At 37.8% G+C, this 22888-nt stretch overlaps 1 protein-coding gene and 1 pseudogene across 1 annotated transcript; both read right to left on the minus strand.

Annotated features, from left to right (window-relative positions):
* Window positions 1-4038: 4038 nt before the first annotated feature.
* Window positions 4039-5116, minus strand: LOC107796423 (polygalacturonase inhibitor 2-like; annotated as a pseudogene).
* Window positions 5117-13952: 8836 nt separating this feature from the next.
* LOC107796427 (polygalacturonase inhibitor) lies at window positions 13953-15306 on the minus strand. The gene has a single exon (XM_016619184.2). The coding sequence runs from the start codon at window positions 15210-15212 to the stop codon at window positions 14208-14210; it is 1005 nt and encodes a 334-aa protein (XP_016474670.1). The 5' UTR covers window positions 15213-15306; the 3' UTR covers window positions 13953-14207.
* Window positions 15307-22888: the final 7582 nt, after the last annotated feature.

The raw sequence follows: 22888 nt of genomic DNA on the forward strand, positions 1-22888 counted from the left end.
AGAAATGGAGTAAAATGATTGGCAATCAAAGCATAAGTTAAAATCATAAACGAGTAATACATCATTTATTTTTGAAATACTTTTCCCCAAAAGGGCAATACACAATTTCAACTCATGAATATATAAGAGCTCAAAACACGTTGGAAATACTTACAAAGCATAGCATTAGTTGAAAAAACCATATTTGGGCACGACTTGAGTACATAAGCTTTTAGGCAAATCTATTTTCGAAGTCAATTTGGAGCAGTCGAATCAAGGCTCATTTCTTAACCTTTCTCACATCATTTCATTTAATTGGCACCATTGGCCACAAGTATAACTTTCATTCTTGGCACAGTGGCCACACTTTATATCTCCAACTCACTTCTTTCACTTTCAAGCATCTTTATAGATTATCAACAATAAGATATTTCTACTCAAGACTTTAAATGCATATTTGAGTAACTAACCAAATTAAGGGTCTTAGGCACATGTGATTTCTTACACAATTCGTCCTGCTAGTTTTCATTAGAATCACATTTTCAAATCATAACATATCAACACACAACTTATTCTTAATCACCTTCTCAAATAGTAACTCAACATACAAGAACGTTTGGAATACAAATTGAATGCATATATCTTTTGACACAAGGCTTGTTTGGAATAATCAATTTATAATAAGCAATACAGGACTTACAAGGCCATTGTGGGATTCAATTCTAAAAGGGGAGTTTAGCCAACATACCTCGCTTTGAGCTTTCCTTAAAACACTACAATATTCCGAAAATCCTAGCAACATCAATCTATTTAGAGACATAACAAAATTGAACCATAATTAGGAAGATATTTGTGGGTTCAACTCATTTAAGCATTTTATCAAACACTAGGTGGGCACATTTGACTATAGGGTCCTATGGTGATGTTCCTTTACCCCCACAAGCAATCCCCACTTCAATAGGTCACCCATATATACTCCACAACCTCCCCACCACCTTCATTGCCACATGCATGCATCATTAACAAACTCTTATTCTCAAACATTTTCCCCATTGCCTATTCCCAACCCAAATTTTTAAATTGAAGGCTAGGGCTAGAACCTTACCTTTTTAGTAGACAATTTTGCAAGCTTTCTTAGTGAATTCTCCAAGGCTTAAGAAAGGAATTGAAGTGGGAGGTGTTGGAGCTCCTCGTTCTCTCTCTAGTTCCTCCCCTCTCTTTTAAAATATCAGAATTCCCCTTAAAAATGATCCATTAAGTCTATTTATCGAAATAGGGTCGGGTTATAAAATAGAAAAATAGATCCTCCGAACTCAGGTCTGCGATCGCAGAATGGACCGCATAACAGATATGCGGTCCGCAAAATAGACCACGAAACAGATGCCTAAAAACTGGAATGGTCTGGACCGGTCTGCGGTCCGCAAACCACTTATGTGACTGTAGAATGGACCGCACAATGACCTAACAAAATTCTTCATGCCAAATTTGCAACGGAAAATGCGGACCGCGAAACTACTATGTGGTCGCATAATAGATCGCAAAATGACCTTCAAAATTCAACAAACTCCCTGCTCAACTCTGCGATGCTTATGCGGCCCGCAAAATGGTTCTGCGGTCGCGAAACAGACCGCATAATTACCTTCTTCTGTCAAAAATTTCCATCAGCTCCTTAGTGCATTCTTCAACCCAAAAAGTCTGTAATCCTCAAACACATAAGCCTACCTCGACACCACAAAACTTGAATCCCTTTGGCGAAATTTTACGGGGTCTTACAGAAACACCCTTTGTGCAACAATAATAATAATGTGAATAAGCACATAAATACCTTTCATGCATAAATAATGGTCAAGAGAGGCACGGAAATATCCTTCATGCATAAATCACTCTTCACACAAGCACGAAAATACCCTTTGTGCAATTCACTCTTCCTCACCAAGAATATATACATCAACACCAAGCAGGGTAGGAAGTATGGATAATATCAAGAAGAGTGATTAAGCATGATACACTACGTGAATGATAATCACAGCTTTCGAACAAATTAATAAACTTTAAGAACCTCATTGTTCAAGTATCTCAACAAAGCTCAAACATGATCTTCAACATAAATATGGAACCCAAGTATCTTAAGAATAACGGATATAGACATGTGTTCATGATATAGGTATTGTTACGATCAACTTTAGCACATCAACAGTCTTACAAATAGTCCATCATATTTAATCAAGTTGTAACAAACTAAATCATTGTCCCTAACATTGATATATGTACTCATATTATTGTTGAAATCAAGTAAAATACAAGTTAAGAAAATCACAAAGTTCAACAAGGCACAAAGAATCATATAATCTACTCCGAGCATGGATAACCCCAGCACATGTATATACGCTCGTCACCTCGCATATGCATCATCCTCACATTTAGCAAATAATATTATTTTATTTAAAAAAATTCCTCAATAAAGCTTGGCAAGACACTTACCTCTTTCCGGAAAAAGATCAACAATCCAATACGACCTTCCTTTTGGAACAAGCCTCCAAACCACTCGAATCTCATCAATTATTATTCAAACAAGTCAAAACAAGCTTTAACAACTACTATCATACAAAAAAAGCTCGATCTTTAACATAATTGAAAAAGTCAACCAAAAATTGATCCAGGTCCACTTGGTTGAAATCTGAAACTAAAACCAATTTCCGATTATCCATACATCTCTGATTCCAAATATGTGATTGGTTTTCAAAACTGAGTCCAAATCAGCTGTCAAATCTCAAATTTTTATTTTTTAAAACATAGTAAACAAATTCCCATAAGTTCCATTCCATTTTCATTATTTCGGTAATATCTTTGTGAAATCAAGATATAATATCAAAATTAAGTGAAAATCATATATCCAATTGATATGTGTGAAAGTCTCCTTCAAAAATTATCTCTCACCAAGTCTAGGGCTCAAAATGTGATAAAATAAGTCTAAGTCCCGAAATACCTAGCTTTTAACAAACTGTAGATGTCGCATTTGCGATAAAAGGTTCGCAAATGCGATCCAGGGATCGCATATGCGAACCCAGTCTGCCCCAGGAATGTCGCAAATGCGACCCAATACTTAGCAAATGCGAAGTCTCTGCTGCCCCTTCTATTGTCGCAAATGCAACAAAATTCCTTGCAAATGCGAGGTCCCCCGGGCAAAATCTCCCACCGCAAATGCGAGAAAGCCACCGTAAGTGCGGTCCTTCGCAAATGCCAATGGACCATCGCAAAGAGGTCTGCAGCACCAATTAATCTGAAGCTTCACCAAAATACTACAAAATTATTTTGAAACTCACCTGAGATCCTCGGGCCCCATACCAAACATCCACACAAGTATATAAATCTCATACAGACTCGCTCGCAAGCTCGAAACATCAAAATAACATATGAAATCACGAATCGAACAGCAAAATGCATCATGCAAGCTATGAAACTCAAGAACTTCAATATTCACAGCCAAGCGTCTGATTCCTATCAAACCAACTAGGAATGACACCAAACTTTGTACCCAAGTTGTAAATGACATAAATAACATATTCTAAGTCCCAGAACAACAATCCGAATTTGATAACACCTAAGTTAACTTTCGGTTAAACCTATGAATTTTTCAACCCTTCAAATTGTCAACTTCCGACAAAAAGAGCCAAATCATCCTAGGGACTTCCAGATACTAATCTGGACATACTTTTAAGTCTAAAATTATCAGACGAACCTATTGGAACCATCAAAATACGAATCTGAGATCTTTACTCATAAGTCAAACTTTGATTAACTCTTCTTACTTAAAGCTTCTAAATTGAGAATTACTCTTTCAAAATAAAATCGAACTTCCCGAAAATCAAAATCAATCATGCACGCAACTTGTAATACATAACATGAAGCTATTCAAGACCTCAAACCCCCGAAGGGAGTGCCAATACTCGAAACGACCGATCGAGTCGTTATACTTCAACTCCCTATCGAGTCAAACTAACTCACAAAAATCGAAATGAATGGAGCATTTCTCAAAACAAATCGCACAGACGATAATAATCATGATTTATAGGGAATCAACGAAGAGTCACACAAGCATTTATTGTGGTAATAAACATAGAGGTCAAACTCTTGCATATCTCCACCTTGTGGAATCTTCCCACAAAACCTGTTATAACTCCGTTGAAGAACTGCCACGGTTGTTTTGTTAAGGCTGCTGGAAGGCTCCAATAAATATTGTTAATGTTTCAAATCTAACCTCGCTAAACTCTTCCCAAATGATAGCTTCAAGAAGTCGAATTCAAACTTATTATGATCTAAATATTCTTTCAAATATTGTCTTGTCTTTGCCAAACAAGAACGAAATATCTCCTTCAAGCATGTTGCGTGACAAGTCAATGTTGTCAAAGCTCCAACCAGCAAAAGAAGTAGGCACAACCCCTGTTAACTGGTTGAGTCCAAGGTAAAGATGCGTGTGTTTTCCAGCTAACTTGCCTAAGGATTCTAGGATTATTCCAATGAGTTTGTTCCTATCTAAACGAAGGAACTCGAGATTTGACAGTTGGGAAAGTGAAGGAGAGATTGTACCATCAAGATTGTTGTATCAAAACTTACTAAGATATTCAAGGACCGGTCCTGAAATGTTTGTTTGACTGATTCTCAAGAATGTGAGTTTTGAGAGCTTGCCGCTGCTTGGGTGGAATTGGACCTGAGATATTCTACATATTGTTGATGACCAAATATTGGAGGTTCGACAGGTCTCCGACGGCCGGGGAGAGGTGGCCAGCGTAATAAGTTTTGAAGATGTATAGGCTAGTCACTCGATTGGTCTTCTCGTCACATGAGAGAGTGGATACATCCCAATTAGTACAACAATCAATTTTGGGATCTCATGAGCCCAAGCCATAGAAATTGCTGAAGGATTTCTTGATTTTCAGGAGGGCTTTTGTCACTTCGATTGCACCTTTCTGAGAGATGTAGAGAATTGAGAGAGAAAAAGAAAGGATGGAAACTACAGAGGTTTTCATTTTATGAAGCAGAAAACCGGAATGTGGTGTGATGTGTATGATAATTTGATGATAATACTTATATTTTGTGGTTTTGGCACTCTCTCTTAACTGGTTGCACTATGTAACAGTTGTAATTTTGCGGTATTGAGTACTGACACTTAAATAAGAGAAAACTGGAATTGTCTTTCCAAGAGCTCTTTGCTGATGTAATAGCATGTTCGACAAACTTCTAAAATCTGTTTATTTTGATAAGTGCTTTTAAAGTGGTGTCGTTCTTATATATGCAAATTTAAATTCTCTTTTTACCTTATTATACAAAAATTTGCGACGAGACTATTGACATTTCTTGGCATAAGGTACATTTAGCCTTAAATGTTGAAACTAGTAATGCTTACCTTTCCTCTATTCATATATACATATTAAACTGACTTCGTATTTTCACAATAGAGTTGGGTTGTAATTTTACCAACATCCCATTTTTTGAAAATTTTGCCCAATTAAATACAAAGCTAATTCACCCACTTAAGAGGAAACCTTCAAAAGGTCTGCCGATATAAAACCTAAACGATGCCTTTCCTTTTCCCTTCTTAATTTGTTTCCTGTTTTGTTTTTTTCAACTGCCACTTGGATAAATTTTTGGTCAAAACCTAGTGCCAAGGAAAAAATATGTGCCGCGGCAATCCAGAAACCAGCAAGCATAAAACAAAATGAGCTATTAAGTGAAGATTTGAGCTATTCGATGAATATTTTAATAAATAGATAATTGTAATTTTCCAGGAATGTCATTTTAAAGTAGTGATTAAAATTTAAAACTATTCGGTAAAAATTTAAACTATTTGGTGATGTTTTGACCCATTTCGAAAGGAGCTTTGAGGGTTGAAGTTCGTAGGAGATGATACCCAATTTTTGTATAAGTTTGTATAATATCGTATAATTTTCTATAACAATATAAAAGTGCGTATAAATAACTCTTATACCCTTTTATACAAGGTTAATATATTATCTACAATAAATGTGTAATATTAAATCTGTTATGAATCCAATGAACTAAAGTGGCTGTCCATTTAATTCTTTCATCACATACATGAATCACTTGTATTCATATGTATCTATTTAATATGTGACTTTATTCTTTGTTTTTGAGTTTGTAACTATAAATAGAGCACTTTTGGCTCATGGATTACATACTTGAAATAAGAAGAAAGTTCTCTCTCCCTCTCTACATCTATTGTCTATTTATGTTTCATATTGTCACTTTAAGCTTAATTTCTTAACATGTTATCAGCACCATAATTCTTCCCAAAAGGTAATGCCTTCGAAATTTAACATCCATACATATTTGTGATACAGAGTTTGTGACTGTGTTGGAGTAATACCGACAGAAGGTATCAATATCGTTTTCATTTTCTATTGTGTTACGAACATAAAGCGATCGTACGTTTCAAAAATGATTTTAATTTAACTTGGTTGGTGAAATGCAGAAAATCATTATGATTATATTCTGTTACATTCAGATATTGATTTTAATTAATTAGGTGTTGAATTTTCAAAACATGAGCATGAAGGAATACTAATTAATGACTCTTGCTGTTATTGTAGCTTACATGTTTTTAATATGCCCACAACAATTATTTTCTAGACTAGTTCAACGGCTAAAGACTTTTTAATTAATCTCGATAAAGGCAAACTAGCATATCAAAGAGTATGGTAAATTTTGGTTTCTTGCTCGGTATTTTCCTAATACGAGCTTTTATAAAACTATGCCAGCAAAGAGGCCCTCTTAAGATCTTTTATAAATCAAGAGTTTTACCTTGGAAAATAATTTACTTCCATTAAGGATGGAGCATGACTTGAGAATTGGGATAATAGAAGTAACGAAATGGAAGTTTACAAACATTTGCACCAAGAGACTCTTCAATTCAATGAAATGAATGTTATAAACTTTGCCTTCTAATTTGTAGGATTTGAAATATGTTAATTGTCGTTACTCCTGTAATTACAATCATGTTTAGCAGTAATCTTTAGCATGTCCTAATATTTTCTATATTCATAAATAACATTTGCATTACGTCGGTTACAAAATAATTTTATCTTTGTATATTATGAAGTAACACCGACTCCATTAATTTGGTCGTTATAAACCATAGTTTTTCTAAATTAACTAGTACTTGTTGGAAATTTTTGTGTTGATGTCCTAATACCTATTGAATTTATCTTGTTAACCAAAAGTAGATGTGATGCTTATATTGTGAATGACAATTGACTTAAATTTGCACCTAATCTATGACCAAAAAGTTTCAATATGCTTCTTAAGAAAAAGAAAAAAAAGGTAAACGAGAGGTAATCAGTACATGAAGTTATTATATGTGCAGGTACGTATAATTCACTAATACAGAATTAATTACAATAGTGTTGGCTACTGCCTGTATGACATAATATAGTAATAGGATATTATCATAGTTAAGGTATTATGTTTATATACCACTTAACTTAATTTTTCCCACATTAACTACCAGACATAATGTTCGTCTTGGGCTATACATTATATATTGATGTTTAATTTTTGGTCAAGACTATACTATTACTTGTATAGTATAAACTAATCATTTTTATATTAGTTCCTATGAAACAGTAAATATGATAGCATTAGACTGAACTTCAGAATGCACAACTACTAAGTGCACCAAATGCTCAAGTGTATTGATCCTTTATCTCAGTACTTCACATTTGAATAGTAATTTTATCCCTTTTGCATCATCTCTTTGAATCCATTTATTTGATTTATAAGTGACGATGCATTCTAAAGAGCTAAGTGATTGGAATTGGATCATACGCTTGTGCTAATAAGATTTTTACATTACTCAGTCATGTTTATAATTATTTCTCGTTTGAAATTATGTGCTGAAATAATCACTTATAACATATTAGAAAATATTTTTCATTCTACATCCTCGAATTTGCTTCTGCAATAGCAATATTTTGGAAGAGGTGTTCAGACACTGATGATAAGACGTTGGTTTTTGAGTTCCAATGCATTATGGCGTAACATGCCTTTATGAGGGTAAGATATTAGGTTTAAGTCCCAATGCACCACATTAATGATATAATGATGACCGAGGCAAAATAATATGCTTTTAACGAAGCCCGCCCCACTAGATCTGCTCTATTCCCTGAATCGAATGTGGTAGCAATAGATCAAAAGTCTAAAAAAGATGATTGAATAATTATCGGGGCCGTATGAATATACGTGGACGTGGTCATAGACGAAATAATAATTGTCATCATGATTTTAATTATGAAAGGGAGAACAATAAGGGGTCTCAAATAAAAATTATCCTTCAAAAGGTGAAGGTAATATTTACTATGATGTGGTATGAAAGGGCATTTGGATACAGGAATATCGTACCCCTGAATATTTTGCCAAGTTTTAATCAATCCTCTATCAAAATAAAGGAAAATAAAGGCACACTTAACCTTACAAATTGATATTGATGAGGGCCATAAAAAAATGATAAATGCTAAGGCAACACAATAAGCTTATACTAAAAAATCATGAGGCATGTTCAAATGATTATGATACATTCCAGAAGTGAATGTCGTCGTTTGAAATAAACTCATGAACACAAATACGCTCTTTGTAACGACCCGACCGGTCGTTTTGAGCTCTAACTCTTCGGTTTAAGGCCTTGGGTAGCTTCACTTTAGGTGCTACGACTTGTACGCGTGGTCGGAATTGAATTTTGAGCAGTTCGAAGTTGTTTTGGAAAGAACATTCTAATTTCGGAAGTATTAAGTTGGAAGAATTGACTAAGGTCTGACTTTTGAGTAAACGACCTCGGAATTTGAAGGTTTCAACAGGTTCGTATGATGATTTTGGTCTTAGGAGCGGTCCGGATGTTGATTTGGAGGTCTGTAGGTCATTTCGGCGTCAATTGGCGAAAGTTGGAAATTTGATGATTTTTGGGAAATTTGATCGGGAGTGAACTTTTTGATATCGAGGTCGAATTTTGATTTCGGAAGTGGGAGTAGGTCCGTAATGTCAATTATAACTTGTGTGTAAAATTTGAGGTCAATCGGACTTGATTTGATAGGTTTCGGCATCGAATGTAGAAGTTTGAAGTTCTAAAGTTCATTAAGCTTGAATTGGGGTGCGATTCGTAGTATTAGCGTTGTTTGATATGATTTGAAGGCTCGACTAAGTTCGTATTGTATTTTAGGACTTGTTGATAGGTTTGGTTGAGGTCCCGGGAGCCTCAGGGTGGTTTCGGATGGTTAACGGATCAAGTTGAAGCTTGAAGAATGGCTGAAGTGCACCAGTTCTAGTGCAATCGCACCTGCGCAAGTTTGACCGTAGGTGCGTGACCGCAGAAGTGAGAAAATGGTTGCAGGTGCGATTTGGGCGAAGCTGGGCAGTGATCGCAGGTGCGAAGGGTTGTCCGCACCTGTGAGGTCGCAGATGCAGAGAGGTATCGCAAGTGTGAGAATGGGAGACGAAGCCTGGGGGCGCAGGTGCGGAAGTATATCCGTAGATGCGGATGCACACTGGAAGTCCTAGATCTCAGAAGCGATGGAAAATCCGCAGAAGCTGCACCGTAAATGCAGCCAATTGATCCGCAGAAGCGAAAACTAGGCAGAACATAAGGGATTGAACTTGGTCATTTTCATTTGGGATTTTTAGAGCTCGGTTATTGGGCGATTTTGAGGAGTTTTCATCATGTAACACAAGGTAAGTAATTTTTCACTTGTTGTGAGCTAAATGTAAGGTTTATATGTGGATTTAAGGAGAAAAATTTAGAAAAATTATGGAATTTTGGTAGAAAACCTAGAATTGATAATTTTGGATTTTGACCACAATTTTGAAAATGGAATTAAGAATAAAATATATACTTTAGTTAGTAATGTTATGGGTAAGGTTTATCTTTGAAAATATTTGAAATCCGGGCACGTGGGCCCGAGGGTTGACTTTATCGACTTTTCGAGCGGAGTTGGGAATTGTTTAAATTGATTAATTATGGGTATTATAGTATATTTTGATTGGTTTGCACATTGTTTGACTAGTTTTGGATCGACGAGCATCGGTTTGAGGTGTTAGAGAGGCTTTGGAGTCGGTTATGGAACTTCGGAGCGAGGTAAGTCTCCTGTCTAACTTTTTGTTGGGACTTTACCGTGAGTTGCATTTCATGTCACGATCCGCTACATACGTACGAGGTGACGAGAGTCCGTACGTAGCTAGATTCATGTTATGTCCGGGTAGACTTAGATTCCCGCCATGCTATAACTGTACTATTTGAGTTGTCTCTAGCCTTATTAAATTGCTTTATTTTACGTTGCGACTTGAGACTAGACTTGTGTAGAGTGATAGACTTGCTATTTTAGAGATTCGACGGGCTTCATGATTAGCCGCGAAATAATTGTACTCCTTTTACGAATTTCTCGAGCGCTATGCGTTCTGATCGAAAGGTTTCTCAAAAATTTATAACTCACACGTCTATTCGTGAGTGGGGTCAAGGACCCGTCAAAGCTTCTTATTTTAATGGGATCGGGTCGTTCGCCTCGGCAGGATAGATATATCTATGGTTCGTGCCGTTCGACACTCGGTAGTGCGCACATTATGATGGATCGGGTTGTATGCCTCGGCAGGATTATGTATCATACTCTCATGGGAGCGGGCCATTCGCCTCGACAATATAATATATGTATCTTTGGTTCAGAAATATTATGATGGATCGGGACGTACGCCTCGACATATCTATAAAATACTCTTATGAAATCGTGCGTAATAATTGATACAAAGGCAGTATATCAATGAGATTTCCTGATTTGAACTGTGGCGACCTATCTGGTGAGGTCCATTATATATAATTCGATTGAGGAGGTAACTACTAGCTGAGAGTTTGAGTTATTGCCGAGAGGAGAATTTTAGCACGTATTTATACTTCTTATCTCGTTTATTTCTACTGACTCACATCTGTTTACTTTTACTGTATCTGCCTTATTGGACCACTAGTAAATGTTAATGTCGATCCTTCGTCACTACTTCTCTGTGAGTAGGCTAGGTACTTACTGGGTACGCGTTGATTTACATACTCATACTACACTTGCTGTACTTTTTGTGCAGGTACATATATGTCTGGTGGTCTTTGGGCGCAAAGGCGCGGTTATTGTGGGGACTTTACCATGAGCTGCATTTCATGTTACGATTCGCAGCCTGCAGAGTCTCCATCAGAGTTATTTATATTTTCCTGTCTAATTTGTATTCCAGGCAGATATTATATTTTATTATATTTCCTAGTTGGTGCTCATGCACTTGTGACACCGAATTTTGGGGGTTCCTACGGGTTATTCATTATTGTAGTTCGTGTAAATTCTATTTTATAATATTTAATTAATAAAAAAATATGATTTTAAAGTATTAGAATGAGTAATTAAATTGATCAATCACTGTTGGCTTGCCTAACAGCGGAGTTAGGCACCATCACGACTTATAGTGGATTTTGGGTCGTGACACTCTTGATTGTTGAAATCTCACAGCTCACCTCTAAAGAGGTTTGAGAGAAATAAAGAGGATAAATATTATTATGTGGTTGCATGATTATGTCATTGGTCGTATACCTATTTTACGTCAAAAATACTTTGCCAGCCTTATGAAAAATTATTAAAAGGCAAAAGTAAAACAAGAAACAGGTCTTGCTTATAATGATTTTGACCATGACAATAATGATAATGACTTTTTCCTTGAATGAGAATATGAATATGAAAGATTATCTTTTTTTCATGCGGCTTATACTACACAAGTAGTGTAGTCGAATCACATGCCATAGTAAATCAGGGGTTACTAATGATTTTATTATTTGGCATGACCGGTTGGGCTATACCGATTATAATATGATGCGCAAAATAATTGAGAATTCACATGGTCATTCACTGAAGAACCAGAAGATTCTTAAAACTAAAGAATTCTCTTGTGCTGCATATTCTCAATGCAAATTGATTATTACACCATTAACAATTAAAGTTGGGGTTGAATCCCCTGCATTTTTTGAACATATACATGGTGATATATGTAGACCTAAAACCCTCCATGTGGACTATTTAGATATTATATGATTTTGATAGATGTATCTACAAGATGGTCACATGTGTACTTGTTATCAACCCGCAATTCGGCCTTTGCAAGGTTATTGGATCAACTAATAAAATTAATAGCACAAGTTCCAAATTATGTAATTAAGACACTCCGTCTTAATAATGCTGGTGAATTTACCTCACAAGCCTTTAATAGTTATTGTATATCCACTGGGATAATAATTGAATATCCGATTGCATATGTTTATACTCAAAATGGTCTAGCAGAATCATTAATCAAACGCCTCTAATTAATTGCTAGACCAATATTTATAAGAATAAAATTTTTCATCTCGGTATGTGGTCATGCTATTTTGCATGCAACAGCTCTTGTGCGGATCAGGCCCACAAGTTATCATAAACTCTCCCTATTACAATTGACTTTTGGTAAGGAGCCAAATATTTCCCATCTTACAATATTTGAATGTGCGGTATATGTTTCAATTGCTCCACCACAACACACAAAAATGGGTCCCAAAAGAAGATTGGGGATATATATTAGTATACCCAACATCAGGGGGAGAAAATAAGCAGTTGGAAAAGGAGATAGATTGGAATGCATTATCACTATCTCATTTAGACCCTCGAACCAATTAATGTGAGCATGAGGTTCAAAAAATAATTTATTTGTAAAATATTACAAATCAACTACCAGATGCATTCACTGACCTACTAAGGGTGACTAAGTCACATATTTCAGTTGCTAATGCTCCTATTTGAATTGATGTCCCGGTTGGACAATCTATAAATGCAAATGAGTCTAACCATGCTTGAAACGTGGTAGACCAATTGGTTCCAAAGATAAGAGAAAAGAGCAAATGATCTAGGAGATCATAATATGAAGATTATGCTTAGCATAACAAAAAGGAGGATATATCAAAGGAGACAAAACAAAGCACCTTTCACCAAAGTTCTTTTTCACCCATGATCTTCAAAATAATGGTAAGATAGATGTTCAACAAATCTGTTCAAGTGATAATCTAGTAGATTTATTCACTAAGGCATTGCCAACATCAACACTTGAGAAGCTGAGACATAAAATTGGAATGCATCGTCTCCGAAATATCAAATAAAGTTTTTATCATGGGGAGTATAATACGCACTGTACTCTTTTTTCCTTAACACCTTTATGCGTATTACAAGATATGTATACTATTTTTCTTTCATTAGGCTTTTTCCCACTGAATTTTTCCTTATAAGATTTTAACGAGGCACATTATCTTTTAAATAGATATCCAAGGGGGAGTGTTATGAATAGTTGAATATAATTAACTAAAGTGGCTGCCCATTTAATTCTTACATCACATACATGAATCACTTGTATTCATATTTATCTATTTAATATGTGACTTCATTCTTTGTTTTTGAGGATGAACCTTTACAACAACAACAACCCAGTATAATCTCATTAGTGGGGTATGGGGAGGGTAGTGTGTATGCAGACCTTACCCCTATCTGGGATAGAGAGACTGTTTCCGATAGACCCTCGACTCCCTCCCTCCAAGAACTCCCCACATTGCTCTTGAGGTGACTCGAACTCACAACCTCTTACTTGGAAGTGGTGGGTGCTCACCACTACAGCAACACACTCTTGTCCGGAGTGGCTGAACCTTTGTAACTATAAATAAAGCACTTTTGGCTCATGGATTACATACTTGAAATAAGAAGAAAGTTCTCCCTCACTCTCTACATCTATTATCTATTTTATGTTTCATATTGCCACTTTGAGCTTAATTTCTTAATAATCTATCAAATGTAAGACACAACTGCAAAAACAAAACCAAAAAACAAAAATGAATTAGCTACGTTGCTGTAAACTTAAAAATTTGACTACATAGATCCAATGTATTATGGTGGCAGTATATTTGTGCAAATATCCCTTTAAAAATTATGATTTTATCGTGACATGCTTGATGCTTTGGTGCTGAAACTATATCGGACTGCTAACCCAAAACTCTTATCTTATAAAGCACATGTCGATGCCCTGGCAACCTTATCTTAAATTTGCTGACATATTGACATTCCAAGAGAAAAGGTAAAATACAATATAGATATATGATGTCGGACCACCTTAACAAATGGCCGAGTCGATCATCATAATTTACAGGGGGGCAACGGAAAGTCGCACAAGCATTTGTTGTGGATATATGAATAGAGATCAAACCTGATCATATACCCTCCCTGTGGAATTTTCCCACATAGACTGTTGTAACTCACATTGAACTCCTGCCATGGTCTCTTTGCGAACCCAGCAGGAAATCTCCCATAAATATTGTTGTGGTTCAGAACCAAACTCACTAACTTCTTCCCAAACTTTAGCTTTGAGAAGTCAAACTCAAACTTATTCCGAGACAAATATAATTGAAATGTATTCGAATCATTTCCAAACAAGAAAGAAATATCTCCTTCAAGCTTGTTTCCTGACAAGTCAAGTGTCTCAAAGCTCCAACCAGCAAAAGATCTCGGTACAACTCCACTGAGTTTGTTTTGACCTAAGTAAAGAAACTCGAGTTTCGGGGCGAAATTGCCGAATGATTCTGGGATTGTTCCAGTGAGTTTGTTCCTGTCTAAACGAAGGTACGAAAGATTTGACAGTTGGGAAAGTGAAGGTGGGATACTTCCTTCGAGATTGTTGTCTGACAAGTTGATGTATGTTAAGTTTTTCAACTTACCAAGAAATTCAGGGACAGGTCCTGAAATGTTTGTTTTAGTGATTCTTAAGAATATGAGATACGTGAGATGGGCAATAGTGGCTGGAATTGGACCTGAGAGATTTCCTACCTTGGTGATGTCCAAACTTTGGAGATAGGGCAGGTCTCCGACGGTCGGCGAGAGGTGGCCGGCGTCATCAATTTTGAAGAGGGTTAGGGAAGTAACACGGTTGGTCTCATCATCACAAGAAAGAGTGGATTGGGCCCAATCATCACAACAATCGGTTTTGGGATCCCATGTGATCAAGTCATAGGGATTTCCTAGGCCTTTCTTGATTTCTAGAAGAGCTTGTTTGTCATTGGGGTTGCATCTTTCTGAGAGAGTTGGAGGAGCTAGAGAGAGGAAGAGGAGAGAAAAAGAAAGAATAGAAACTACATAGGGCTTCATTTATGAAGCAGGGGAACGATATTGATTTAGATTGTGGACGTTTAAAGATAGTAGTACGAGTATTTATAGAAATTTGCTTGTATTTTGGTGAGGTTTTAGGTCTCAGGGCGTTTTACAATGTTGAATTTAAGAATTTTTTTTTTTTAGACTTCTTATGTGTAAAAGAAAGATCTCCTATGTGTAAAAGTAAATATCTCATGTGTAAAAAAAAAGATAGAGTTATAAAACTAAAAACAAGTTTGTAAATGGCCAAAAAACCAATTGACCCTTCGTCCCTCTCAAATTGTCTTATATAACAGTTGCAATGTGCACTATACGTGAGCAGAACTTAACATAATTAAGCGAAATAAGAGCATAAAACAGGAATTTCTTAGAGTTCTTTGCTAATTTGGAATCTGGTTGCTGCTTAGGCTTTTTCTATATTAGTTTTAGTAAAAGTATTTTGAGGCTGCTACTTGTTTTCGAAAAAGAAAAAGAAAAGAGAAATGCCTGTGTGAATTATTAAACCTGCCACTTCCGATTTACCAAGGAAGCCACACGACATTGGACTAGAATTTCTATTTTTATTTTTTTGTCGAGTGGTATCATCCTAATATATACAAATGTTTAATTATTTTTATATTATTGTAGTAAAAGATTTCGACGAATCGACATTTCTTGGCATAAGGTGTATCCACCTTCACCGTCTAGTTTTGTCTACCGTTTCGCGTATCAAGTTGTATGGAATTGCGTTTTATGTGCATGTTGCTAAAGGAAACCTATAGGATGCTAGGCTTTTCCTTATCTTTTGTTTTTTCATTGCCACTTGGCAAAACTTTGGTCAAAATCCACTGCCGAGAAAACAAATAATTGTGCCGCCGTAATCCAGAAACCAGCAAGTATAATTTATTGTTAAAGACAATCAACACAACAAAGTCTTAAAAAAAGACAGAATATATAGTTGAGGACCCTTCCTGTATGTTATGATAAATACCCCTTTCATCTTGATTTTTTGAAAACCATGATATCTTGAGTGGTTACGGGTAAAATTGATTTATAATAAATGATCAAATTATAGTGTGACACAGTGGAGCCGAACACAAGTAGAAAGCAAATCAAGTAACAAGCAGTACCGGAAACAACAACTACAATTGACATTGAATAGACCTCGAAGGGAGCATGGTCAACGCGAGTAGATCAAATGCTTGCCATTGGATAGCATTCAATAGAGAATTTTCTCTGGTATTAAATAGGCAGTCATTATTTGCATTCATGATCTGTCGTTACATGTTCATCAATGACCCCTTTATTGTCATTTAAGAGGGGCTTGATTCTTTGATCATAGGATCTTGCTTCCCTAGGTATAGCTATAAATAGTAGGCTCAATAGCCATTGTAAGACACGAAACCCTGGGCAAAACATATGCTATATTCCAAGCTCAATAAAATAATTTTATTTGCTCTTTTATATTGTTCTTATTTTTGTCCTCGGAGGCATTGCTCTCAGAGCAAAACTTGTCATTCCCTTTGATTTTAATCGCCAAGTCTTATTTTTAATCTTGTTTATGTATTATTTTTGGATCAAATCAATTCGCTTATCTATAAACCATGTTACAAATTCAACTATACTGTTTTACGGCTAAACAGTTTGGCGCCCACCATGGGGCTTAGACAGTTGCGTAATTGAGTTGGTCCATGCGTTTATTACTAACTTGTTTGAATTTTTGTTCCTTAGCAGGAAATTGAAAATGCCAGCTAACGATACAACATCGTACACAATGTTGAGGGACATAAAATTTTGCGTCAACATGAAGACTCAATCAGTGACACCCGCAACGAGGGAGACGAAGTAACCCCGATCCATGGAGGACAGTACCCCCGACATATATGGGAGCCAACTCTCGATGATACGGAAGAGGAACATGTTGTGGAAATAGTAAGAATCCTAAGAGATCAACAGAAAGCCATCAATGGGCCACCTCTCAAGACAGGATTAGGTGATGACGAAATTGAAGCAAGTGTTATCAGGCACTTCCAACAACGCAAACGGAAAGTCTGTTGGTTCTTCTCGGCGCTCCTGCAAATCAAACGGCTCAAAGAGTGGATAACAACACCCCGAGGGTTGAGGTTGGTTTCGACGGTGCCGGAGGGACCGGTAGTGGATCTAGTAATGATAATGGCAATGATCCATTCAAAACCGAGCTCATGAGATTTATGAGAGAAATGAACGAACGAATGGATCAAAACATGAAAGGGTTTTATGCCCGAATGGATCAAATTCCGGGTGCACCACTAGTTTTGAAGGGCCCATATTCGAAAACATATACTCAGTTGCCGTTTAAATCAAGCGTAACACCAGAGTTAATTCCAAAGAGGTTCAAGATGCCGGACATACCAAAATATGATAGGACTTCGGATCCTCAGGAGATCGAATTGGCTCAACAAGAGATCGAATCGATTCTTCTGAAAAAGTTTGGAGAGACCTTGATGAAGGGGGCCCTAACATGGTACTCACTCTTACCCGAGCATTCGATTGACTCCTTTGAAATGCTAGCAGATTCATTCATTAAGGCCTATTCTAGGGCTAGAAAGGTCCAAGAGAAGAGGGCGAACATATTTAGGATCGCACAAGGTGAGCCCGAATTATTGCGGAAATTCGTGATCTGATTCCAGAAAGACAGGATGTTTCTATCGGTCGTACTAGACGAATGGGCAGTGGAGGCATTGATAGAGGGTTTGAATCCGAGGAGCTCCAATGCCTCCCGAAAACTGAAGAAAGGCCTGCTCGAATTCCAAGCGACTACATGGGCGGATGTTCATAACAGCTATGAGTCAAAAATAAGGATAGAAGACGATTATCTCGTGTTCCCGACATCAACCAAGGGACGGGACCAAGACAAGAACCAAGATAAGTTCAAAAGTAATTTTGATGCAGACCGATGATCTTTATATTCATGCCATACGAGAGAGTTGAAAGATGCGACAGTAAAGGGTTCCGGTCCTCGGATAGGTTCTCTCCCGATAGAAGAACTTATTATGGACGGAACAATAAATTATTGCAAGATAAAGAGGTACTAGGGGCCCGGGATTCCACACATCCCAGGTTGTCGGATTACAATTCCAACATAAGCATAGTGGAATTGGTATAAGATATAAGGAATATCAAAGAAGCACGATTCCCGAAGCCAATCAGATCTAATCCCAGCTAGAGGGATCCTAACTTATGGTGTGAATAGCATGTCACTCGCGGCTACAGAACTGGGGACTACCAGCATCTGTGCAAAGAGGTGGCGACGTTGTTGAAGAACGGCTATCTCAGGGAGTTCTTGAGCGACCGGGCCAAGAACAATTACGGCTATAGTAGGGATAATGCGAATCCTTCAAAGATAGTAGAAGATCCTCCTCGGTTGACTATCAACATGATTTTTGGAGGGAAATGAAATCAACGGTGTAACCTTCTCGATGGCCAAAAAGACAAAGGTTTTAGCGACTCACAACAAGAAACTCGGGGAAATCGCCAAAGATGATATCACCTTCACGGAAGAAAACACCAACGTACTTCTCCTACAACACAATGACGCTCTAGTAATTTCTCTCAATGTCTTATATTTTAAGATTAATCCTGTCTTGGTTGACCCAAGAAGCTTGGCAAACATTATTAAATTGAGGGTGCTGGAACAAGCAAAGTTAATCGGAAGCATCATTCCGACAACAAAACTTCTCGTTGGGTTCAACTTGGCAAGTGTGACAACGTGAGAAGAGATCCTGCTGCCCACGGATGCCGAAGGAGAAACCAAAAACCACCTTATTCAAAGTGGTATACAGCGACATGGGTTACAATATAATCCTCGGAAGGTCGTGGTTACATGAGATGAAAGTCATTCCCTTAACATATCATCAACTATTGAAACTCCCGATCCCGTAACGAATCAAGCAGATAAGAGGAGATCAACCGGCAACAAGAGAAATGAATGCAATGTCGATTTCCAGCAGCAAAGGGAAAGAACCCAACAAATACAAATTTTCGGAACCGACGCCTTCTCCCCTAACCAATGATGATGAAGCCGAGGAGTTGTCGGAATCCTACCGGGTGCCGAGATACTTTCAGCTGTCGGAGGAGATAGATGCAACAAAGTCCACTGCATAAGAACTCGAGCAAGTATCTTTATTAGAAGAATTCCTGGAAAGGAAGTTTCACTTGTGAACAAGACTCAATCCCGAACTCAGGTAAAGATTTATTATTTTCCTTAAAGATAACGTCGATAATTTTGCATGGTCGCACTCAGATATGATAGGTATCCCGTTAGAGGTAGCCGTGCAGAAGCTAAGCTTGGACCTAAATTTCCCACCGGTAATGCAAAATAAACACCCAATAGCCGAGGTCAGAAACAGGTTTGTTAAAGAAGAGGTAACCCAACTACTTGACATCTGCTCAATTCGGGAGGTAAAGTATCCCGAATGGTTAGCTAATATAGTTATGGTTCCAAAGAAGAATAACAAGTTCAGGATATACGTAGATTATAAGGAATTAAATAAGGCATGCCCTAAAGACTCGTTCCCATCACTAAACATTAATCAAATGATTTTTGCAACGGTCGGTCACGAGTTAATGAGTCTCCTCGATGCTTATTCAGGGTACAATAAAATCAAGATGAACCTAGAGGATCAGGAAAAAACTTTGTTTATAACAAACTTTGGCATATATTGTAATAATATGATGCCATTCGAGCTTAAAAATGCCGGAGCCACTTATCAGAGGCTCGTGAACAGCATGTTCGAGAAGCAAATAGGCAAAAAAATGAAAGTATATATCGATGACATGTTAGTCAAGTCTTCAAATGCAGATGATCATTTGAAACATCTCCAAGAAACCTTCGATATCTTGAGGAAGCATAACATGAAGCTCAATCAGGAAAAATGCACGTTCGGGGTTGGCTCCGGTAAGTTCTTAGGTTTTTTTGGTCTCACAGCGAGGGATCGAGGTAAATCTCGATAAAATCAATCCTGATCCTCGAAAAAATGTCATCACCTCTCACTTCTGTAGAAGAAGAAAAATTTCAAATGGACTGCTGAATGTCAGCAGGCCTTGAAAGACCTTAAATGCTACTTATCGAGCACTTCACTACTATCAAAGCCAGGGGAAGGCAAATAATTATCGATATATCTAGTGGTCTCGGAAGTAGCGGTAAGTGCCGTTTTAGTCCGAGATGATGAAAGTACGGAATTTCATGTCTATTATGTTAGTAAAATTTTATCAGGAGTTGAGACTCGCTATCCGCACCTCGAAAAGCTATCCTTAGCTCACATAGACGCCTCTTAAAAGCTTAGGCCATATTTTCAGTGCCACACAATAGCCGTTTTAACTACCTTTCCTTTGCGGAATGTTCTTCACAAGCCTGAGTTGTCAAGCCGATTGGCTAAATTAGCGGTCGAGATTAGTCAATTTAACATCGAGTACAAACTCAAATCTGCAATCAAATCGCAGGTTTTGGCCGACTTCGTGGCTGATTTCAGCCTCGGGTTGCTAAAGAAGCAGTGCTGGTGTCGGAAACGACATCAGGAGTTTGGACCTTATTTATGGACGAAACTTCCAATGTAATAGGGTACGGTCTCTGGGTGATCCTAATCATGCCCTTGAGATAAACCCTAAGGTAGGCAATTAAGATCATTCCGTTAACTAATAATGAAGCCGAGTATGAGGCTTTGGTTGCAGGACACGAACTAGCCCTGAGAATTAACTCCGAAGTAATAGAGATCAAATGTGATTCCGAGGTGGTAGTAAACCAAGTGTACAGGATTTTCGGCACAAAGGAGGAACACATGTAGCAATATGTGAATAAAGTTTAGGCATTGCTTGCACGATTCAGGGAGTGGTCGACCACACGCATTCCGAGAGAAGAGAATGTGGAAGTAAATGCTTTGGCTAATTTGGGGTCATCTACGGAGATGAAATGATCCGACTCAGGTACTGTCGTTCAACTTCTACATTCGGTATTGGATGTGGATGGCTATTATGAAGTGAACACAACCAACCTATTTTATGGATAGAGGAATGAGTTCATCGAATATCTTTGGCATGGAAAATTGACTGAAGACCCAAAGGCGTCCCGAGCATTATGCACCAAGGCGGCTCGTTACTGCCTCATGGATGGGAAATTATATAGGAGATCATACCAAGGCACGCTGGCCCGATGTTTAGGAGCCTCAAAGGCCGACTACGTGATGAAAGAAGTCCACGAAGGAATTTGTGGGAATCATTCCAATGCAGATTCGTTAGTGGTGAGGGCAGGATACTACTGGCCCCGAATAGAACAAGATGCAAAGACGTTCATTCAGAACTACGACAAATTCCAGCGCTTTGCACAGTTGGTGCACCAACCGGTGAAACCCTTGCTTTCGGTACTATCCCCGTGGACATTCATGAAATGGGGGATAGATATAATCGGTCCGCAGCCACCAGGTCTCTAAAAGGTAAGATTCCTTTTAATTGTAACCGATAACTTCACCAAATGGGTTGAAGCAAGTCCTTACCAAAAGATCAGTGAGCATGAGGTGATTGACTTCCTATGGGAACACATAATCTGCCAATTCGAAATACCGAAGGAGATTGATTGCGATAACGGACCACAGTTCATTGGCTCCAAAATCACAAAATTTCTCAAAACTTTAAAAATCAAGAGAATTACATCCTCGCCATACCATCCGAGTGCTAATGGACATGCGGAGTCAACCAATAAGGTGATTATCCATGACCTGAAAAAGAGGTTAGAATCTGCTAAAGGCAAATGGCCCGAAGAGTTATCGGGTATGCTATGGGAATATAGGACGACAACAAAATAAATTACGTGAGAGAAACATTTCTCTCTCGTGTATGGCGCGGAAGCTCTCATCCTAGTGGAAGTAGGGGAACCTACCTTACGGTTTTCCCGAGCAAGCGAAGAGGCAAATAATGAAGCATTACTGGTGAAGCTGGATCTGCTTGATGAACACAGAGATTTGGCATACATGAGGATGTGGATCAAAAGAAAAAGATGGAGAGATACTATAATTAGAGAGCCAATCTCCATTACTACAAATTAGGAGACTTGGTTTTGAGGAAGGTTACTAAGAGCATTCGGGAAGTCAATGCTGGAAGCTAGGTCTAACATAGGAAAGCCCCTACCGGGTTTCAGCTGTCACTGGTAAAGGATCATACAAGCTCAAAAATCATGATGGAGTCAAATTACCTAGAAATATGAAGGTGACTCAACTCAAAAGATATTACTGGTGATAGATCCTACTAATACCAAAAGTATATGTTGCACTATTTTTTCCTTCGACCAGTGGAAGAGGGTGGATCAGCTATCGGTTCGGAGCCTGAACCTTCATCATCATCCTCTTCAATTTTGGCCTTGGTTACCGAGTACTCGAAATCGGTGCTTGAAGAGTCAGTTGCAGCAGGTAGGGAAGGAAGATGTTCTTGGGTAGTTAGCTTCAGCTCTCGGGCCTTGGCAATGTAATCATCAATATCGATGATGTCTTCTTTGGCCTCTTCCAAAGTTTTTCTCCTCATATGGTACGTAGCATACATATTTTAAAATACGAGAGAATCTTGTTGGTACTAAAGCTTCGCCTTAAGTATGTCAACCTCATCCTGAATCCCTCTCAGATCCCATAGCACTAACACTAATATCGAGATCGCGAGTGTAGATAGATAAA

The sequence above is a fragment of the Nicotiana tabacum genome, chromosome 4, assembly GCF_000715075.1.
Source record: "Nicotiana tabacum cultivar K326 chromosome 4, ASM71507v2, whole genome shotgun sequence".
Lineage (NCBI taxonomy): Eukaryota > Viridiplantae > Streptophyta > Magnoliopsida > Solanales > Solanaceae > Nicotiana > Nicotiana tabacum.

Bases quoted from the DNA above. Each gene is read 5' to 3' on its own strand.
- LOC107796427 (XM_016619184.2), bottom strand. From the start codon at position 15,212: ATGAAGCCCTATGTAGTTTCTATTCTTTCTTTTTCTCTCCTCTTCCTC.